This window comes from Thamnophis sirtalis, unplaced genomic scaffold, assembly GCF_051295495.1.
Source record: "Thamnophis sirtalis isolate CommonGarterSnake01/CBP01778 unplaced genomic scaffold, rThaSir2_p1.2 scaffold_12, whole genome shotgun sequence".
Lineage (NCBI taxonomy): Eukaryota > Metazoa > Chordata > Lepidosauria > Squamata > Natricidae > Thamnophis > Thamnophis sirtalis.
The window spans coordinates 33,904,281-33,927,924 of NW_028261392.1; the positions used below are offsets into that span (position 1 = coordinate 33,904,281).

Genomic DNA, 23,644 nt, shown 5'->3' on the forward strand with positions numbered 1-23,644 from the left:
ATAATCATGCAGTACATAAAGAATGAGACTACTAAAACTAAGGTGTTTATATACGAAGATCTTTGATTGAAACAATATTCACTACTTTTAGCACTGCATCTGTTCTAGTAATGAAAAATTGGTGGGAAAATATAGTTGAAAAAGTAGTCAAAAACTGTGATTATAAACAAGTTGTAATGGTCTCAATGGCTATTAGCACATTAGGTGCTACACCCAAAAAATATTTGATGGCATTTAGAAAATTTTTGCATTGACAATATTTCTATCTGTCAATTGCAAAAGGCCATTCTGTTTGGATCCATACATATACTATGCCAACACATTATAAATTCTTAGGTTTGGGGAAAGAACTCAATGCATATTAAGGCCAACACTCACAAAAGAACTGTCAGCTGAGATTTCACATTGTCCCAAAGGTGCTTTTTCAAGAGGCCACTGCACTTTCTGATTTTTCTTCAAAGACATTTCACTTCTCATCCAAGAAGCTTCTTCAGCTCTGAAGAGGTTTTTTGGATGAGCTGAAGAAGCTTTTAGGATGAGAAGTGAAACGTCTTCCAAGAAAACCCAGAAAGTGCAGTTGCCTCTTGAAAAAGCACCTTTGGGACAACTTTTTTATTCTATCAATATTCTTTTTTCTCACAAAGGAAAGGAGTCCCTGTGGATTTTACTCTGCTAGTTGTTGCTGACTATATGAGGTGGCACTGATCTTCATTTCAAGGCTGTTGAGTCAGCATTGTTCAAAGACATTTCGGCTATCATGTGGCCAGCATGACATCATGGAGCACTGTTTCTCGCAAACCAACTGAGAAATCCTTTTTTTTAAGTTTTCAAAAAATGTCCAACATTGAGCAAAGTTACTTCTGTTGCACAAAGTAAATAGAAGTAAATAAATAGCTCCTTATTTTAAGTAAAGCAAATAGATGTACAAACCTAGCTCTGGAAAGCACTTGGTTCTTTGTTTTGTAATAATACTAATTTCACTAAAACCTTCATGCGAAAGAATTAGCCCTAACTTAACAGAGTGTTTTTACTAAGCGTTAAAAGCAGGAAGATAACAGTTCCTTTTATATTCTTGTTCTGCTACAGAACAAAGGTATAAATAAATGTTTTCTGTCAATAAACCATGTCACAAAAATATGTAATGATGTGCCACACAAATGTGCAATTTATCTTTTAATTCTGTTAGAATATCGCAAGACTGCTGCATTCTAATCTTGTTTATTTAACCTGATGCTCTCAAGATCTAAGAGGAAAAGTTATGTACAAACTCATGAAAGATGTCCTTACCCACAATTGGTCATCATGTCCTGGGGGACTTTTTTTAATAAAAGCACCATAGTACGTTGCAATATTTCTATGATGAGAATATTTTTTCAGCATGTTGATTTCCAGCTTTATTTCTTCTTCTTCATCCTTTGGAAAAACAACAAGAATGAGCCTATTGCAATATACATGATACTTTCTCAAATATATTTTATCTTATTAGCTTTACAGTAACCAATGTTATGCCATAGTATATTGCCAAACCAATGTTATGCCATAGTATATTGCAAAGTAGGACTGCTAGCAATCCATAAGACTGGATCTTAATTTAGTTACAGAAAATATTTCACTACCTAAATCAAGCAGAACTCTTAAAAAAATTACAGGCACTACTTTACTTTATTACTTTGTTATTTTATATAAAAAGAAGAGATATAATATATATTAAATAAATAGGTAGTGCATGCACTAAAATAAGCCCTCCCCTGAAAATAAGCCCTCCCTGAAAATATTGCAACACAGCAGCAGCCAAGAGGTGACCATGCTCACCGCTGCCTGCAACTCAAAAATAATAAGACCTCCCCAAAAATAAGACCAAGCGCTTATTTTGGGGGTCAAAAGAAAACAAGACCCTGTCTTATTTTCTGGGAAACACAGTACAGGTTCAGCCGAACCGATAGTAGTTTGGCAGCCTGGGTTGCTGGAACTGGCAGCGACCCAGGCCTGCCACGCCCCCAAACTGGTTTTCTGGGCATCTCCTATGGCGATGCCATGTTGTTTTCCACTTCTGCACAGAAGCATTTTTTGCACTGTGCATGTGCGCACAGTGCATATCAAGCACGCATGCGAAGCACACACAACCAAACCCGTAGTAGTGCCTTTCAGAACCCACCCCTGGTAACTGTATATTAGGTACCCAGCAATTGGGTAATATTTTTATCCCTTTATTTAGAAAGTGATTACATATATTTCATTAGTCCAAATATATTTTTGTTTAATTTTGTTATTCCACATATTTAGTACAATAGTCTTTTTAATCCTTGTGTTGCAAAAGCTCTTTATAATACAGGATCCCCATAATTACAAATTGTCACATAACTGACATTTTAAACTAACATTTTAAAGTCTGAAGTATAGTCTTTATATTTCTTGGAACCCATTTTGTAATTGTTTGTGTCTTACTTGATTTTTAAAAATTGGTTTGGATCTGGTGAAAGTTGGATCAATGAAAAGTGGTATCTGATTCAAATACAAAGTCAATACTTTTATTTAGGATAAGAATTAAGTCTTCAACACATTTAGCTGAATACTGTGTTTCCCAGAAATAAGCACTTGGCCTTATTTTCAGGGAGGCCTTATTATTTTTGAGGTGCAGAAGGCAGTGATCATGGTCACCTCATGGCTGCTGCTGTGTAGCAATATTTTCAGGGAGGGCTTATTTTTTGGGGAGGGCTTATTTTAGCACATGTACTCAAAAGCCCGATTGGACTTATTATCTAGGGAGGTCTTATTTTTGGGAAAACAGGCTATGTTAAAATGTTAAAGGGGGTACAGAGCATTGTAGATGGATATATTTATAAAACTATTGCCCAGCATCAAAAAGCAGATGATAAAATATAGGATATTATTCTGCAGCAAATGAAAAATTCCCTCCAAAACACTTTCTTCGTTACTCATAAAAGCGCAGATAAAATCAGTCAAATGTTTAAAATAAAGAAGTATCAGTACTTTTTGAATTAATAATTATTTAATTTAAGTGACTATCTTTAATACCACATTCTAATAATAGTTAAGATACTTGCCATGAATCAATATATCTAAATCTTTAATACATAGTTACTGCACAATTGTAGGTTACAGAATATATTCTGTTCAAAACAGAATCAGAAAAAAACAATCAGCTTAAGATAGGATATGTTGCACTGACATCTGGTGGCTACTGATACAGCATCACTCCAAGTTTTTTTAGATTTTTAGAAAAACAAATATGCTATAATTTTTTTTTTAATTTTCCTATCCAGGGAATGCACGTGAAGAATAAAAAAAATCTTGTTTTTTATGTCCTCGTGGCATTTTTTTCTTGATTCTTGTTCATAAAAACCTATTAAGAAAAGCTTTAATTAATAGTGAACCAGAATACAATCCAAATTAAGAGAGCAAAATATAAGGACAGTGAAGTGTATGCAATTATGAAAAAATAGGACCTACTCTGCTTAACAAAGGTTCAGTAACAGAAATTAAATCTTTTCACAGACCTGAATTTGAAAAGCTCCATTAATTAAGTAGTTATTTTAGTTTTTATAATATTATTCTTTCATATAGAAAGAGCTAAAATCAAAATCCCATGAAAGGAACCTATTAATATTATATTACAATTTTATACACAAATAGCCATGAATCTATTTTGGCCAATTAGCTGAGCAAAGAGAATATTAGGATAAAGAGAAGTGTAGAAAGAGAAGAAAATGGGAAGTTGAGGTATATTTTAGACGCCATATAAATAAGATCTTAGGAACACTGGAAAGTATGTTTTGGAATTCAAACTAACAAAACTTATAATTTGGGAAAACTTAACAGTTTCTCAAATTATTGAGAAGCTTCACTTTCTGGTGTCTCTATATATTTTTTAATACCATGGAGACATTAGAAAAGATTTCCTGAGCCTCTCAGGAACTAATGCAAGCTTACAAACCTCTTGCTACACTGAAGCGATAAAAGCATATGTAATCTAGTTTAACAAGACCTCAAGCAGAGTATGAAGAAAACAAGGTTTGATCTGCTGGAACTGACCAGATGCCTATCTAATGTTGCATCTCTTGCTAAGTTTTTGTCTATGAGAAATTCAAAACAGGAACCTAACAGCAACAGTTATACTGTTTCATATTTGATGGTAACTGATAAGTTGCATTTGATCCTAGGGCAGTGATGGGCAACCTTTTTGGCGTGGTGTGTCAAAAATCGACAAAAAATCGAGCATAACTCGCGTTGTGTGTCACTTCGACAAAAACATAATTTTGCGCAATTTATAGTTGCTGCTAATGGCGCTCACAGTTCCCGTTGGCACTCCGCTGTTCCCTGCTGTGGTGCGGTTGTAACCGACAGTCCCAGGAGTAGACTCTCTGTGCCGGCCTGACTGGAGAGAGGCACGCACTGTTCCCGCGCTCCTCTCCTGCGGGTCCTCCCTCGCCGCGCTGATGACGTGTGTGCGCACGGCACGCACGCCTTACCAGCAGCCCCTGCACTCAGAAAGGGGCGGCAGCGATACAGTAAGTGAGTGTGGGCAGGGGAGATCACACGTCCCGCCCCCCCCCCGTTCCTCCAGCACAGATTCTTTCATCCTCGGCGGCCGTGCAGGAGCCGAGGATGAATCGCATGAAATCCTGTGCGTGTCACCCCAAATGGCTACGTGTGTCAGCACTGACACGCATGTCATAGGTTCGCCATCACTGTCCTAGGGCATAATAGCAGCTGCCAAAAAAAAAAATTGTTGACAGTGAATTTGTCTATTATTTTAAAGCTAAGTCATTCAATAATAAGGACACAAATTTTTCAGGGTACATGTGGCTAACATTATTTTTAAAACAACTAAATGCCTCAATTATATCATGATCAAGCATGAGAAAAGACTCCCTGTGGCACTAGTGATGATACCAGAAAAAAAACTACTATTTCAGAAGGAGCAGATTCTAACTGAAGACAAGTCAAGTCAGACAGATTTAAGACAATGATATAAAATGTTAGTGTGGTTCACATCAGCATGGAAACATTATGGTTCTTTAAAAAAAAAATAGAATGACAGTTGGTCTTATCCGAACTGTTATTTTAAGAGGTGTTTGCAAGATGGGCCAGAGATAGTATTATCACAGCCAATTGGCCCCAAGACTGGGTTAAAGCTGAAGCCACGCGCTGGGCTCCTCTCTTCTGACTCCAGTTTTAATGCAGTATGCACTCCCAAGATCCTGAAAACAAGTCACAAAGGAGACACCTCCACCCCCAATACTGTCTAACTAACTTAGGGTGGGAACTGGCCCATCCTGCAAACACCTCTTAAAATAACAGTTCAGGTAAGACCAACTGTCATTTTCCAGAGTGGGTTTGCAGGATGGTCCAGAGATGAGACATTCCCAAGTTTTGTCCCAAGGGTGGGCCCTCACTGATCCGACAGGACCTGTTGTAGAACTCTGTAGCCAAATGCCGCTTCGGAAGAGGCGAAGGCATCCAGCCTTTAGTGCCGGATGAAGGGCAACGGGGATATCCACGGGAGGCCCAGGCTGCTGAGGTGGCCACACTCCTAGTGGAGTGGGCCGTGATGCTGGCCGGAACCGGCAAGTTCTGTGCCTCTTGGCGAGGGCAATGGCCAGATGGATCCACTGGCTAATGGTGGACGGGGAGACCCTCTTCCCTAGCAATGATGGTTGGAATGACACAAACGGAGCCTCAGACCTACGAAACTCTGGCGTCCACCTTAGGTAAATCCATAAGGCCCTTCTTACATCTAAACGGTGCCAACTGTGCTCCCGCTCCCTGGTTAGGTCTGGGCAGAAGTCCGGAAGAACCACCTCCTGTGCCTGGTGGAAGACCGTGTTTACTTTTGGCAGGAAAGCCGGGTCGAAGCGTAGCACTACCGTTATTGTGAAATGTGCATAGATCCTCCCTGGAGGAGAGAGCCCCCAGCTCTGAGACTCACCTAGCTGTGGTGATAGCCACCAGAAACATAACCTTACAAGTGAAGAGCTGCCAGCTAACTATCCGGAGTGGTTCAAAAAGGGTCAGCCTTAAGGGCCCATATCACCATGGGAAGGTGCCACGTAGGAAACCTGTGTACTGGTGGTGGACGAAGGTGGGCCGCCCCCTTGAGGAAACTCTTAACTAAGGGAAAACGAGGTAGCGGAGTGGGTCCCTCCCCAGGTAGCACTGTGGCCAGTGCCGCCAATTGTCTCCTAACCGTGGCTAGGGACAGGCCCTTGTCCAGACCCTCCTGGAGAAAATCCAGGACTTGAGGGACTGTGGCCCAGGAGGGGGTAACATGGGACGCCTGGCACCAGGAGACAAACATCTCCCAAGTGGAATCATAAATCCTGTTGGTTGACTGTCTGCGGGAGGCCTCAATGGTTCTGATCATCTTTTGGAACAGGAGGGCACTTCTCAGGTGCTCCCACTCAATCTCCACATGGCCAGTTGGAGCCACTGTGGATCTGGATGGACCAACTTCCCTTGTAGCAATCTCACCTCCCCCCGAGGAATCCTCCACAGTCTCCCTGCTGACAGACTCAGCAGGTCCGCAAACCAAGCCCTCCTGGGCCAGTAGGGGGCCACTAAGATTACTTCGGCCTGCTCTCTGACTGTCTTCTGGATGACCCTGGGAAGGAGAGGTGGGGGAGAAGCGTACAGCAACCCAACCAGCCACTTGGAGCGAAGGGCGTTGACCCCTTCCATTTCCCGAGCTGGGAACCGAGAGAAGAACCATGGCAGCTGAGCATTGGACAGAGTGGCGAACAGGTCCACCACCAGTCTCCCGAACCTCTGGTAGATCCTCTGGAAGAGCTCCTTGGACAGACTCCACTCTCCGTTGTCTACCGTCTCCCGGCTCGGCCAGTCCGCCTGATGATTGTCGATGCTGGTGATGTGTTCCGCTCGGATTGAGCGCAGGTGTTTCTCCGCCCAGTATCCCAGCGACATCGCCTCAGTGTGCAATGCCCTGGATCATGTGCCCCCGTCGATTGATGTGAGCCTTTGCTTCAATGTTGTCTGTTAAGACGAGGACGTGATGACCTTCTACTGAGGTTTGGAATTGTCATAGGGCAAGGTGGACTGCCCAAAGCTCCAGGTAGTTTATGTTGTGTTGAAGGTTGTTATTTGATCACCTGCCCTATGCCAGCTGGGAGCCTAGGGTCACCCCCCAATCAAACAGGCTGGTGTCCGTTGTCAGTATGAGGCACTCTTGTTCCCTGAACTCGCAGCCCTTGAACAAAGCTGGGGACATCCACCACTTCAGAGACATCAGTACCTGCAGCGTCACTGGTACCTTGAGCATTGAGTTGCTGGAATCAGCCCTCTGATATGGCAGCAGCCTCCATTGGAGCATCCTGGCATGTAGTCGCGCCCACGGGACCACTTCGATGCATGAGATGAACTTTCCCAGCAAGCTGGAAAGAAGGGCTACGGGACACAACAATCCTTCCAGATCTGATTAATTAATTTCAACAAGCTGGACCTGCAGTCCGGGGAAAGAAATACTTGACCCAACCAGGAATAAATCACCGCCCCCAGGTGTAGGATTTGGGTGGATGGGGAGAGAGTACTCTTCTCAAAATTAATCGAGAACCCTAAGCCCTGGTGGGTGTCAATGACCTGCTGAAGGTCTGACCTAATCTGAGCAGGATACGCCCCCTGGACAAGGATGTCATCCAGGTAACAGAAAAGCCTGATGGGAATCTCCCTCAGATGGGCAGCTGCTACCACTAACACCTTGGTAAAGGTCCTGGGAGCCAAAGCCAATCCAAACGGTAGAACCCTGTACTGGTAGTGAAGCCCTAAGAAAGAGAAATGGAGAAAATGCCTATGCTCGGGGAGGATGGGGATGTGCAGGTAAGCCTCCGTGAGATCAATGGATGCCATGTAGTCCCCTTCCTGGATCCCTGCCAGAATGGCCTTAAGGAAAGCCATCTTAAAATGTCTATACACTAAGAATTGGTTTAGGAGCTTTAGGTCTAAAATGGCTCTCCATCCCCCCGATGATTTTGGCACTAGGAACAGGTTTGAATAAAACCCCTTGCCCGCCTGGTCCTCAGGAACTCTCTCTATGGCCACAATGTCAAGTAGGTGCTGGATGGACTGCCGCATCTGCTGGTGTTTGTCAAGGTTCTTGGCCAGGGGGGAACACCCGGAAACAATTGGGGAGAAGGGAAAGGAATTCCAGGTGGAGACCATGGGTCACCGTACTGAGGACCCAGGCATCCATGGATATCTCCGCCCAGACGTGTGCCAACAGAGCTAGGGAGCTGCCAATGGGTGGGGTCGCGGGTGACGTACTTGGCCCGGGAGAAGCGGTGACCACCCCTCCTCGAAAGGGCCATTTGCCGAGGCTGGAAGTGTGGTCCGTCCCTATTGAATCCCCCTGCCCCCAGGATACCTGCTCTGATGGGTGTCCTGTTCCTGTGGTCGCTGTGCTGACCTGCAATAATAGGGTGTGGACCTCTGCTCTGCCTTCTTGGCCGATGTTGGAAGCACCTTCCTCTTGTTCTTATCCTCCACCAGAATGGGGTCAAGGGAAGTCCCGAAGAGGGAAACCCCCCCCCATGTAGGCAGCTGTCGCTAGTTGTTACTTCACCTTGCTGTCCACCTGCCAGCCACAGAGCCACAGGAGGCAGCGCGACACGACAGAAAATGCCATAGCCCTGGAAGCAAACTTCATGGCGTTTAAGGTAGCATTAGCTGAGAACCGAGCAACCACCACTAACTTGCTGATGTCCTGGTGTAGGCATATGTCCTCCGGTGGAATGCGTGCCTGAATCTGCTCCATCCAAAGGATGGCCATACGGTTGAAAAATGAGGCGGAGGCCACCACCTTAATGGCCCAAGCCGATGACTGGAAGCTCTTCCTGAGGATCATCTCTGCGTTCCTGTCCTCTGCCTTCAGATTGTCTGCCACATCCTTGGGTACCAGCGAATCCTCCATGGAAAGGGGACCCCGAATTTTAAAACACTACCGGGGCGCATTTTGGGGTTGCTGCGGCTTCTCAGGGAATCTGCTGCTGCCGTGCTGCTTCCCAGCTGCCTCTGCTGCTCCTGGGGCTTCCTGCTGCTGCTGCAGCGAGGTGCTCTCTCCTTTTAGGTTTCTGGGCTGTCGGGCTGGAAACCAAAGCCCTTTAGCCCCCACCGGCATCGATCTGCCGTCTCAGGGCTCCACGTGGTCGCCGGCCAAAATGGCCACCAGGACAGCCACTGGAGCCTCCCAGCCCTGAGATTTAACCCTCAAGTAGCTGGAAAAAACACAGCTAATAGCAGGGACTTGCTGGGAAGTGAAGGAAGGGTCTCCTTGTGAGAAGGAAGCAAGTTGAGTTGAGGATGGTCCAGAAAAGTTGAATCAGATCAGGAGTCAAGAATTTACAACCTCTCTTTGGCCAGACTGGATTGAAACTGGAGTCAGAGGAGAGGAGCCCAGAGGCATGGCTTCAGCTTCAACCCAGTCTCGGGGACAATTGGCTGTGATACAATCTCTGGACCATCCTGCAAACCCACTCTGGAAAATGCTATGTTTTTTGTTACCAGGTTGCCATGCTATGAATCTGTTTGAAAGTAGCTTTTTAAGCATGAATAAAAACCATAGTTTAGTATAGTGTTCAGTTCTGTTGCTAATTTTAAAAGGCACTTTTTTAAGTTTCATTATAAAGAATACTAGTTAACCTTATATAAAAGCAGTACCAAATAATGTTGCAGAATTATACACAATATGTAAGATTAAAATATAACTAAAACACTTTTAAGTCCAGCAAAACACAACACTAGAGTTTTTCACTTGCCCAATTAGTAAGGTAGTATCATACTTTATATATGTCTGCCAGAAATGGCACATAATGAAAGATCAGGACAGGAGACAGATGTCTGTGATATAAAATAACTATAAAAATAATAAATCTATAAAATATAAAATAAAACTTCTTTCAGAGAGTGAGTAAGTGAGTGAGTGAGTACACTTCTGGAGGCAAGTTGTTCCATTGATTAATTGTTCTAACTATCAGGAAATTTTTCCTTAGTTCTAAGTTGCTTCTCTCTTTGATTAGTTTTCACCCACTGTTGCTTCTTCTACCCTCAGGTGCTTTGGAGAATAGCTGGCTCATATTTAAGTGATTGTCCATTAGGACTCCAAGATTCCTCTCACAGTTATTACTATTGAGTAAGGTACCACATATACTGTACCTGTGCATTTTGTTTTTCTTGCCTGAATGTGGAACCTTACTTTTTTCACCACTGAATTTCATTTTGTTAGATAGTGGCCAATGTTCAAGTCTGTCAAGATCCTTCTGTATCTTAAACTTGTATGCCTCCCTAATTCATTAGTAATTACTTTGAGAAAACATATTTGTTTGTTCTCACTGCTAAGGCACCACCTATTCTAATTTCATAATTATAATTGGTTGTTGATGAATTCCATTTGTGCTATTATATTTTTAATTCTTTAGCACTTGATGCAGCAACTTATGATATGGAAAAGAGGGAGGGGGACAGAGAAAGAAAGAGAGAATTGATTCCTAAAACAATATCAGAACTTCATGAAAAACCATATTCATTTTTTGCTGAATAATTAATTGCAATAAATATGTAGATAATTTATAGCACAAACTATGGGCTAAATGAAACACAGTCAGGGGGTAACTTTATCCTTTTATTAAAAGCAATAGTATTCCGTAAATTCATTGTTGCCTTGATCAGCAATTTTAAGATGTGAATTTCAGTTATTAGAATTCCCTAGCCAATATCCTGGTGAGAGAATTATGGGAGTAAAATCCACACATCATAAAGTTTCTCAGTGTGAAAAAGACTGGCCTAAATTATGCTACATATAGCTTATTCAGAACATGTAAATAACCGTTACAGTGCTTTCTTTGAAAAAGAGTGAATCAGTCAAAGGAAGTGTTATTTTTAGCAGACAGCTCCACCACACAGTTTTCACTAATCCTAGACATATAAAGAAAAAAAAAACTGCCTTATTTAAAACAAAATTTTGGAGCTGGCTTTGTGGACATGTCCATGCAATTTACTTAGCTCTAATATGAAAGTGATTTATCATTGTCATATTTTGGATTTTTTCCTCCCACTTCCTAGTCTGGCACTTATAGCCTAAGTACTTAACATCCATGATCTAATTAAGCCTCAGCCTGCTTAGCTTGTTGGCCCAGACAAGATCAGTCAGATACTTCTACCTGCAGAAAGAGTAACTACAATAGCTACTCTCTATTCATTTGAAACGGAAAATAGCCTTGGGTCCCTGAAGCTGAGGGAATTAAGATAATAAGGAGGTCTGGAAAAGGCCTTGATGTCCTGGAAATTTCTTTTTACTTTCTATTCACATCCATCCCATAACCCAAATATAAGGTATTTGGTTTAAAAATCTAAAGGTTTTATCAGATCAGTTAGATTATTTTTCCATAATAGCAAGCAATAAAATGTGAATGTTCATCATAGAATTTGAGCTACTTTTTATTTGTTGCTAAATATTTTAGTAACTCTTAATAATCTGAATCAAATTAAAAGTCAGATCTAAAATTTAAAAAATATTTTAAACGATTAACTATTTATTATCCATTTTGTATTCTAGTAAGCTTTGCATAGTTGTGAATATCAATTTATTCAGCATCAAGCATTATTTTGTGCTGCTGTACTTAATGTACCTTGACCTATCTATATTAACAGAAAAAGTCTTCTCTGCCAGATTTGTAGTGCAGTACCAGTAGTCATAGGACTGATAAGAGTATATTCTTGGGTCAGATATTTACATCAATGCTGCCAGGCATATATGGAAACCTTGCTGCTGAAATGTAGACATAAGCAATAATGAACAGAGTCACAAGGTAACTGTGTGTATCTCAGACATGACCTCATACCAACAGAAGAACTGTTGACAATAAGCAGACATCTACATTTACCATACTTGCCTAAGAACAATAGCAGAAAGCACTTTTGACTAATCAGGCAAGCTTGTTGTCTAATGATACAAAATCATTCATCTCTCTCCATACCATATTTGTCTGGCTATCTTTCAACCACAATCTAGGTAATTCTATTAAATATGGAAAATTTAAAACACAATTTTAATTTTATTCTATCAAGTTTCTGTCTGTGGGTCTGTCTCAAACATTTAGAAAATATGGTGCTTCCAAGTATATGATCTATGACTACAATTTTTTGCCATTAATAATTCTGCCTAGGGACAACAATGGAACTGAAATTGAGAACATCTGAACAGTGTATTGAAATTATGGGCCAAATGATCTGGCTTAGTATATCATAATTTTCACAGTTAATTAGGCTTAATTGTAACCACCACCTGTCTATTTCAGATGTGATAGCAAAACATGTATACTGCAAATCTGAAAGAGAAAATGGGTATTGATGTTTGCATAGCAAAGGTAGGCCTAGAACGCATAAATGTACATCATATTTTTAACTGCCAATACAGAGTTTGATCATAAAGTATGAATAGGCTTTAAGACAACTTTTGGCTTAGCTGAAAATGTTACTTTAAGTAACAAATGTCCTAATTTTATTAATGTTCTATTAAAATTAATTTATATCTTAATGCTCATAGTAGATGGCAATGTACAAATGAAGATATTACACTGGAGACAAATAAGGAAAATTATTTTGTCTCCTCCTATTGACAAATATTACAGCTGAGAGAAAAATATATGACCAAATAGTATACCCAGAAAACTAGATAATGCTGTAGTTAATGATAAAACATATTTCTTTATAGCTCTTATAATTTGAACAAAAATGCAAGAGTGATACAATAATGCAGTTTATAATGGAAATTATAAAGTTGTAATTTGTACATGTGTTATAGGGTAATTACATTATAGCAGGGTCCCAGATAACCATTTTGCAGCTAGGAATTGCACTCTAAAGTCCAAAGCAGTGTTTTGGTGATATGCTGATTCTGCCCAAAATGTATGCTTTTCATTTGGAGTCTTGATTTTCCTCAGTGGATTTGTTTTCTATTTAAAATAACCCTTGCCATATGCTAAATAAATATATTAAAATAACCCTATGTATAGATATGGTAAGCTTGTTATAATATCAATATTAATTGATATCCTAATAAAAATTATAAAAAAAATAATTCCACAGACATGCTAGGGGGTGGGGGGGGAGAGAAGAGAAGACTTTAGGGCCACACAGAAAGAATGGCTGTTGTATACACGCTGACCAAAAATCACCATTTCAGATGCATTTGGGATTTCAGCATAAACTTTTTATGGTTACTGAATAGCAATTGTACACATCTGATTTGTAAAACAAAGTATGCTTCAAAAAGAGGACATTGCAATGTCTGGTATAACTCCAAATAACAAGTAGGATAGTGCAGTTTGCAAAATTCTCAGTGTTAAGCAACATTGGGGATATCCCCAAATCCAAGAGCAACACTGGAAGCAATATTAACCTTACATCTACCAGATTATCAATTCATAGGATTACACTGTGGGTGTAATTTGCTGATATGTGTAACAAGTATAAATAAATTGTAGACTTCAGAGAGGTGAAAACATCAAATAAATAGGACTATGAAAAAGCGCTTGAATGCAACAGCTTTGAGTGTACTCTTCTTGAAATAAAACTGAATTTCATTTCCAGAATGGAACAATAGTATGTTGTTTTGTACTGTACTTTGAACAGAGGGGCAACTGTAGCCAACTGCTTTGACTACTGTATTCTGCGGAATGCAACAGGACTTTGTGATTTGCTATTTTATTAAAACGCTTGTTCAAATCGGCTCATCCAGAGCTGCTACTCACTGAAAAACTGGGAGAGGGATGGGGAACAGCAGAGAACAAAAGGCTCACTGAGGGGCCATTTTACATCTGAAACTACTGGTAGCAATTGACTAAGACCTGGAGTTCTGTAATGAATCAGAATCTGGAGAGCTGCTAGAAGTAGTGAGTATATAGCTGGCCATTTAATATATGAATGTGCCTGCTTTATCAGCAAAAGTAGAGATAAACAAACCTTCTCACCACTTATCTGATATGCTACCCAATCAATGTCAGTGGTGGATGGTGGGGAATGCCTGAATTATAGACTCATTCCTTAAAAGGAAGAATCCCTACTGAACAGGCATATTTCTGAATTCTCCAATCCATTTCCAGAACTAGTAAGAACTCCAACTTGCCTGAATATTCAGCTATTAGGAATCTGGAGACATGTAAATAAAGGTGTACAGTAAATTATTAGTACTGAGCATCATCAGCCTATTAACAACTATCTCCCAAGGGAGATGTAAGCCTTGAGAGCAACTTCATATAACTTTCAAATAACACAGGAGATAAAACATTGCATGACACTATTCATCCATCCTTGGGACAGTTTGTGATGGGACAAGCATATATCTCCCAGTTTCACTTTCAGCTTGAACTGAGGGATAGGAAAGAATAGTTTGAGTTTAAGTTTTATTTCATTTGTATGCCGCCCTTTTCCCTAAGGGGACTCAGGGCGGCTCACAGCTCAAAAAGGGAAGGGGGGATACAGACAGTTTAGTAACAACACAAAACAATACATAATTAAAAAGCACAACAGTCATACCATTCGAAATAGGGGCAGCGAATCTTTCTCTTTCTCTTAAGTACTGAAACAATGTACTTTGCATAGGTGTAATCAAGAAAATCAGGAATATCACCAGTACTTGTAGTCCTTGACTTACAACAGTTCATTTAGTGACCGTTCAAAGTTACAAAGGCACTGAAAAAAGTGACTTATAACCAGTTTTCATACTTACAACCATTGTAACATCCCCATGGTCATGTAATCAAAATTCAGATGCTTGGCAATTGACTCATATTTATGACAACTGCAGTCTCCCAGGGTCACGTGCAGAGGTGATATTCTGCCGGTTCGGACTGGTTCGCCTGAACCAGTAGCGGAAAATGCGAGTGTCCCCCCCCAGCTCTATGGCAATCCATTTAGCCACTTGTTTTAGCCAAAGTGCATGCACGGATGTGCGCTTACATTTGCGAACCGGTAGGGAAGGTAAATGAATATCATCCCTGGTCATGTGATCCTCTTTTGCAATCTTCTGACAACCAAAGTCAATGGGGAAGCCAGATTAATTTAGTAACAGTTTGCCTAATTTAACCACTACACCGATTCACTTAACAACTCTGGCAAGAAAGTCATAAAATGGGGCAAACCCACTTAACAATTTTTTCACTTGGCAACAGCAATTTTGGACTAAATTGTGGTCATAATTATGGTGGTACCTGTATTTCACTTTCCCTATCTAATTGATTGAGAAGTCTGCCTTTATGAAAAAACTGAATCCAAATCCAAGTTAGCAAGGCATTTGATTAAGAAAATAAAAAATATTAATGATATAAATAATCACTGGAGACAGAACGCTTAGACAGCCTTATAAGTTAACAGGCAAGTAGTTGCATGAACAGAACTAAGAGTTATATTTGCTTCCAAGAAATTGTATTTGCAAAAAGCTCACAAGCCTAGTTGGAGTAAGAAGGCTGACATTACCATTTGTAGTCTGGAGCCTTGCTCAGCTCTAAAAAAGTTCCTTTGGGCAGTTTCAACAGAAGCAATTAAATAGAAAATCCATGTCCTTTCTTTTCCTTCACTGCCAAGGATTTTATAATGGTACCCATACTAGTTTCAAAAGGATTCCTTGTATCTATCCAGCTGTACCATAGTGGTTCAAGCCACCTCTATTCCCATTTCATTGCTTGCAATACTACACAAAACAAGGAGTACTTTGTAGTCATTTGATTCTAGCATCTAGGAGACATGGTTATTTAATGCCTCAGCCAGATTCCAATAAGCTAAATTCCTGTATTTGCAATTTGTCTACTCTATACTATCTTACAATGCCAATATTTCAACCACAAAGAACTGGTGGGATCATACTAGTGGGCCTTCTGCAGTTGTGGATTATAGATCTACATGTATTCTTTCTTTTCTTCCTTTCCTTCCACAAACTTGGATGTTGTCACCAAGTCAATGTCAACAGTCCAACCTATAAAACACAGTACCACAAAAAAAAAAGATTAAAAACACAAGTTAAAATAGGGAAGAAAATGGTAAGTGAGCACTTGTCCACCCTAGATGAGTTCAAATCACAAGGAACAGATGGATTACAACCCAAGGTTCTGAAGGAACTGGCAGACATGATCTCAGAACCACTGAATACATCTTTCAAAGATCCTGGAGCACCAGGGGAACTGCCAGAGGACTGGAAAAGAGCTGATGTAGTTCCCATCTTCAAAAAAGGGAAAAAAATAGATCCAGGAAACTACAGACCTATCAGCCTGACCTCAATTCTAGGGAAGATTTTGGAAAAGATAATCAAACAAAGAATGATCGAACGCCTAGAAACAAACAAAGTAATATCCAAAAGCCAACACAGTTTGTCAAAAACAGATCAGTATAACAAATTTTAAACTTGGAATAATCACATCCATAAACTTTTTTAAGTTGTTAATTTCTACATTTCCTTAGGAGTAGTGAAGAGCATGGGTTAAGATACACAACACTCATTCAAGAAAATTATTATTGGAAAGAGGTGGCAGCTTAAAAGTTCTAAAAGTAGCCTTTTTGTGCTTCCATGCATAGGTTGCCATGGCTACAGCTTCTACATAAAAGCAAAGTGTTGAACTTATTTAAAGAAGGGGGAAAACTCTACCTCTTGCCATTTCAACCACGATGTTCCAAGACATTTTGGCTCAAAACAAACGCAACTGTGAATGCAGGACTAAAGGACCAAAGAACAGTTTAAATCTGACAGTCAACAGGAATTTCTTTCTCCTCTTAAATATACAGAGAACTTGCACAGTTGCCAGGGAGGAGGAAAACGAAGGACAGAATAGCATCCCAAAATGTCATTATATTATTTATTTTACCTTTCTACTCAATTATTTTAATAATTTGCATCACTGACCCTAAGCATCAGGAGCAACTACGTTTGGGAAAGCTGAAAAGTTAACTGGAACATTATCAAAATATTTTGGTATGATCAATGTCTGAAAACAGATGTGTTTAGTTTAAAACAATTAAGATTAAATTAAATTATTAATGCAAAGTATCAAGGGAAAATCATTCTTTTCATTTATTCCAGAGTTAATTTGTCCTCTTTAAGCCAAAGTTTAGTACTATGAACTTAGTTCATGAGCTTAACTTTACCTCTGAAAACAAAACTCTTAGAAGCACATGAAAGGCAGGGAAATTATATAAATACATTTCCAAAGCTGACTTACAAAGAGTAACTGTATCACTACTGCTGTGATCCATATTTGCCCATTAATAGCTAGATGCTGCCCCGATTCAGCATCCCTTGGACCTTGACAGAAAGCTATCAAACACTTCTTTTCATCTGTAAGGACGCTCAGAACAGACTGCAGCAGCTGAGAGAGATTAAGGGATTTCAGCTGAGGTTACAGTTTGCAAAATGTAGCTCTGTGAACTTCATCATTCAAGAGCAATAAGTATTAAGCATTTATTCAAAGCATTATGACAATTTCAAGATTAATGAGTTGAATACAGCATGAGCTTTATAGTAAGGTTACAGCCTTCCACACGTTGTTTATCTAGTTCTATTAGATATATTTTGGAGCTAATTTAAAAGATGCCAATTACCATACTATATGTAACTAATTAGAAATGAAAATATAAGAAATTAACAGTAAGAATAATGATTTTATCTGAAGAATAAGAGGCTTTTTATTTAGGATAGAAAAATGGACTTTTCTCCACCCCTACCATAACTTTGTGCAAAGAGTAAACATCACTCTTACCCTGTATTTGATCCTAGCCAAATGGTCAAGATGCCATAACATTACAGTACTCTTACTGAAATACCTATTTACAGTAATGCTCCTATTTTTAAGGTCTATGGAAAATTGAAATGACTGATAATTTTAGTTAAATATCTTCCACCAAAAAAAACACCAGGTAGAGACAATCCAAAAGTACATGTTTTACCTACTTAAACCTTAAGATCAGCATTTGAAACTTTAAGCAAGGATTACACAGTCACTGAAACAGGGGAGTTACACGGTTTTCCATAAATGACTTTCAGAAGGATTTTTAATAAGTAATATTATATGGTATACAATTTCATGAACTGTGTGTTTAGACATGTTATGTCCTGTTTTATGTTATATTTTATGGTTTATGTCTGTTCCAGACTAACATCTAGAAATATGAGAACTCGAGATGAGACCTTGAAAAAACATACTTTATACATGCTCACAACTCATTTTTCAAAAACATCAATATCTAAAATCTTGTTTTCATAGATAAAAAGATCTGATTTATATTTAGCAACAATTGACATCGTTGCTGCAATTGACAACAATTGACAAAAAACATAATGTGGTAGGTAAAAAGAAATTTATATTTTCAATCAAACATTTTGTAATGTTATATAGAATATTAAAATTGTTATCTTCTTTACTAAGCAAAAAAATACACAAATTAATATTTATGTGTTAGAAATACAAGTAGCCCTAACTTACCAACTGCTTGTTCAAAGTGACTGTTCAAAGTTATGACAGTGCTGAAAAAAAGAGATTTATGGCCAGAACCTGAACTTGCAGTCTTCACAGTGTCCCATGGTCACATGATCACAATTCAGGTGCTTTGTAACCAGCACATATTTATGTTATTCATAGAGTTGCACGGTCATGTGACAAATATTTGTGATCTTCACAGCTAGTTTCTGATGAACTTATTTCAGAAGCTGGTGAGAAGTCACAAGTCATGGTCATGTAACATCATACTGAATGACCATGGTGATTGACTCAACAACTGCAGCTGGAACTGATGTAAATCAGAGTCACATAATGTTTCACTTTATACCTTTGCCACTTAGCGATGGAGTTGCTGTTCCCAACTATGGAACAGCAAGGACTACCTGTATATATGCTCATAGTGATCAGTGTCTGGATTTTTATCAGGAGTCTTAATTAACTGCATGGAAATCAGAACTGCATTCTGGATTTCTGAACAGAGGTAGAGCTGAGATTTCCAAAAACTTTTACTTTCAAAAAACAATATAGCATTTTTCACAATATGAGACTTAGTTTTAAAAAGACATATTGTAAACATTTCAGACAAAAGCTTAACAAAGTTTTAAAAATATTCACTACCATACTTCTCTGTTGCTCCACAAATATGAATATCTGCCAGAAATCATTTTGTGGCAAGGGCACTCAAATCTGATCTGAATAAGATACTGCCTTTTTTCATTCCTATCATTTATCACCAATTCATCAAGTTTGATTAATTTACTAGAATAGATAAAATGTTCTGCTCATAAACTATTCTGTACACAGAATAGTCAGTTTCTATGTCCAAACCAAACCATGCATGTTTAAAATATTCTGATCCATGCATGGAACAAAAAATCTTTGTAGTTGTCCATACCACTGCATAAAATGGCTGTTCCAGGCGAAAATGGCTAATGTCGTTGAGGACATTGTCTTTGCTATTCATCAACAGCTTCCACTGTGCCATATCTTTAAAGGATGGAGGCAGGAACAACTTCACACAAGAACAGTTTATTGAAGAAAAGCAGGAGCTGACAGCGATTCAAAAGTAACAATTCCGTGCCAAGGTATTTATACTAACTTAGTTAAACAGGGGAACCAATGGGAGGCCTGGTAGCGTCTATCAACTGCTGACGCAGTACCCTGGCCAATCAGGTTGGCTCGGTCGGCTAGCAACAGGCTATGCTGCACCTCAGCCAATCAGGGCGCAGCCTAGACTATTGCTGGCCTCCTGGTCGTAAGTGGAGGATTTTATGAATCCTCAACACCAATATCCATGGCCAATTGCTCCCCAATCTTCCCGATGCCTTCCATTCTGATGTCCCAGGCCTGTGTTGGCCCGCCAGCAGAGTGGCAACAGATTCGGACAGTGAAGAGTTGGAGAGGAACATGGCTCAGTCCTGGAGTCTTGGGAACGCTCAGATGAGGGCTCTGTTTTGGAGGCAGAGAGGTGTGTCGGAGGCAGAGAGGTATGCCAATTATCAGCTGCCTTCAGAGTCAGACATCAGTGAGGCAGACGAACAGCTGGATCCTGTTCCCAGTCTGCACATGTACAGAGTTGCCAGACGAAGGGAACAGCTAAAGAACAGGGGTCGACTTGGGAGTAAGGCTACAGGTGGATGATGAATGGCCTCTCCCAGAAGAAATAAAAGAGGAGCAAAAGGGGAGTGGAGTTTGCAGGAGACAATTAGTTCACTTAATTGGCTCGTGACTCTCCAAGACTCCTTGTAAAGTTTTGCAGATATTGGCTTGTACTAACAGATTTACTAACAGAGAGAGAAAAGGGAAAGATTGAAGACCATTTCAACAGTGAGTTATACTGTACTGTACTGTACTGTACTGTACTGTACTGTACTGTACTGTGAGTTGTGAAGAAGCTGGGAAGATGTAAATTACCGTTGCTTATTTGACCTCTTTTGTTTTGTTTCAACTGAAACCGGAGCAACTGAAATGTTCCAGTTATGGCAAATAAAGGTAGCTCTTGTCTTGCGACTGGTAACTTAGCAACCATTTAAAGCTATGATAGACACCCCACCCCACCCCACCCCAAAAAAGCTACTTACGACCTGGTTCCAAAGTTATTATATCTGCCTCTTCATATACGGTCACATTACATGACTATATTTTGGGTCCTCGGCAACTGGCCCACATTTATGGCTGTTTTTGCTGTGCCCTGCAGTCACACAAACATGATTTATCATGGGAATCAGCATTCACTTTCCATTTACAGGGGGAACCCCCCTCCACAGAGAACAATGGTTTGCTTAATAACTGTGGTATTTGCTTAATGACTGCTGCAAAAAAGCTCATAAAATCGAATCCAGTCACATGATGACCTGCTTTATACTGTCATGACCATAATTACCAGGTTCAATTACAGTCATAAATGGATGGCCACCTACAATGGTTGACCTGAGAGAGTTTAGCACAATTTCTGGAACATTTGGGTTTGGGTTTTGAAATAAAACAATCTTTTTTATTTTATAAATAAATATGCAGTGTGTAATACAATACACATTATAAAGCCTGCATAATTTCATTTACCTGCCATTGTATGAATCTTTAATAATGATAAATACTAAGGTCTTCACATGTTCTAATTCTCAATAAGAAATAAAAATTATTAGGTTCAGATATAGGTATTCCCAATTTATGTACTGAAATAAATATTCTTCATTTAAAATAACATTAATGTAATATAATTACAAGCCTGTTCAGCCAAAATGATCATAAAACATAAAGTTACAACAAAATTAATAAAATATGGAAGGGGCCCCAAAAAGACTAAAAATGGTTCATGCAATACGTCAGATGTCAGCATTATCCATAGATAAAATAAAAAGACATGCCTTCTTGATGATTTCATCTAAACAAAGCTCACTTCAGGATAACTAATTGAATAAGAAGAAGGACTAGGACGAGAAACAGCATGTTAATGAAAATAATTCAGTGTTTCCTTTTCAACTAAGCAATTATAGCATTTGGTGATTATTTACTTAGAAGTACTTACTAGATTGGAAACAAAAGAAAGGAAACTTAGACAACAATACTAGGGATAACTTAGCCTCCCTCATTATTGCAGGATCACATTACAAAGCTCTTGGCATTATGCCTCCATTTTTATCATACAGATACACATCCCTACTATAAGAATGTTTTCCAATTCCAGATGTGTTTGGCTCACACTCTCAAGAATTCAGTTGGACTTGCTGAGTGGGCATATTGAAAGCTGTCCTCTAACAAATCTTTGTAAGTCATTGTACAGATATTATGGAGCTACTTATGAGTCAATATACACATTTATTCAATAAACATGTTTCTCCAACTTTGGTAGAAAGGGGCAAACTTTCCGTAATCCAGTGTTGTTCATTTCTCTATACATCACCCATTTTGCTAATATTTATCTGCTATGACAATGGGAACTGGAACAATATTTCTACACATGTCTTTATGCTATTACAAGTAAAACAAAACTAAGACCATATTTCTGAATCAGAAATATTGTCTTGAGTTATATAAAAAAATCACAATATTATTGTCACACAGCTGATAAATATCACTAGAAACTTCAAACAGATCCAATTCCACTAAGTCCGTTATGAATTTTACAAATTTCAAAAGCACAACTCCCCCCTCCCCACTATATTAGCATTCAAATATAATTTGGGGGAAAATGTATTGAGTATTATCATAATGCTCTTAAATTCATTATAATGTGACTCATTGGTGTGACATAGATATAGTCTTTTGCAAGCTTTATGACATAAAGTTCATATTTATATGTCATGCAAATATAAATTATTTCTTCATAACTGAAGTCAGCTTAATGATTAAGCAATGAATAATTTGTATCTTAACCATGTTGCATTTTTAGATATTTAAAAGGTGACTTGCAGGAAGTATTTTCCCCAAAATACATTAATTTAACTATAAAGCTCTTCAACTGCTATTGAAAGATTGAATAAAATTACACAAAATATTTCATGTGTTGTACAATTGTAATGATTACTTTACAACTAGATTTTTGAAGAAAGGTATTCTATAGAATTTTTTTAAAAATAACAAACTTTTCAGGTTTTCTACTGCTATTTCTGACTTTTTTGTTTTATTTTGGTACTGTGTATACATATTAGCATTTTCGAATTAAAATTTTCCCTTTTTTGAATGGAAGAACAAAAATTCATATGGTAGAAAAGAAATAATTGAATCCAATCATACTTAAAATAGAATTAGAATACACTGTTATAAATTATTATAAGATTAAGATCTTTTCCTGCTAGTTAACCCACTAACACAAGTCTAGGTAAAATCATCAAGATGAAAATGAGGAATTTTCTTATCTGAATGCTCCTTCCCTAATCTTCAGAGCAAGACTGATTAAAAAAAACTTTATAATAACACAGCTCAACATAAGAGTTATTTTATTTTGTTAAAACAAACTATTTATTTACAAATCAATATCTTTTAATGATTTTTTTTTCAAGTGTATTATTGCAGAGTTTAAACAAAATTTGTGTGTACAAAGTTTTCTTTGTATGGTTTTGTGTGGCTCTGTGTGGCTTTTATATAGCTCCTTCAAGAATACTAACTATCTCACAATATAGGAATTTCCCAATGATCAACTAAGCTGTTCATTAACAAATTAGTTAATTAGTTTGCTGGTAGAGCAAATTATTTTGTAGACCCAATTTTTAAATTAAAAAAATAGGTCAAGACTAAAATAAGTGTTCGGATTAAAGTTATGAAGTGAACATGGGATCCCAGGAGGTACTGTATTTAGCTAACTTACTGTATTTTTTGGAGTATAAGACACACCTTTTTCCCTTTAAAAAGAGGCTGAAAATCTGAGTGCATCTTATACACTGAATACAGCATTTTTTGCCTCCCAAAACCCCTCCCCTTCACCAGAATAGCAATGCATAGCCTTTAGGAGGCTTTCAGAGTGCTCCTGGGTGCTGGCGAGGGCAGAAATGAGTGAAAAACTGGCTTTTTTGCTCAATTTTGCTGCCACCCCCAGTCCCCAGGAGCACTCTATAAGCCTCCTAAAGGCTATGCATGCCCCCCCCTTTTTTATGAAAATGGGCCTATTTTCACAAAAAACAGGCCGTTTTTGGGAG

At 38.9% G+C, this 23,644-nt stretch overlaps 1 protein-coding gene across 6 annotated transcripts in view; it reads right to left on the bottom strand.

Annotated features, from left to right (window-relative positions):
• Positions 1 to 23,644, bottom strand: part of MAP4K4 (mitogen-activated protein kinase kinase kinase kinase 4) — a 159,408-nt gene that overhangs the window by 58,142 nt on the left and 77,622 nt on the right. For all 6 annotated transcript variants that reach the window (XM_087726382.1, XM_087726379.1, XM_087726385.1 and 3 more), the window contains exon 4: positions 1,288 to 1,413. In XM_087726382.1, coding sequence (XP_087582508.1) covers positions 1,288 to 1,413 — 126 coding nt within the window. The remainder of the gene's footprint in view (positions 1 to 1,287; positions 1,414 to 23,644) is intronic.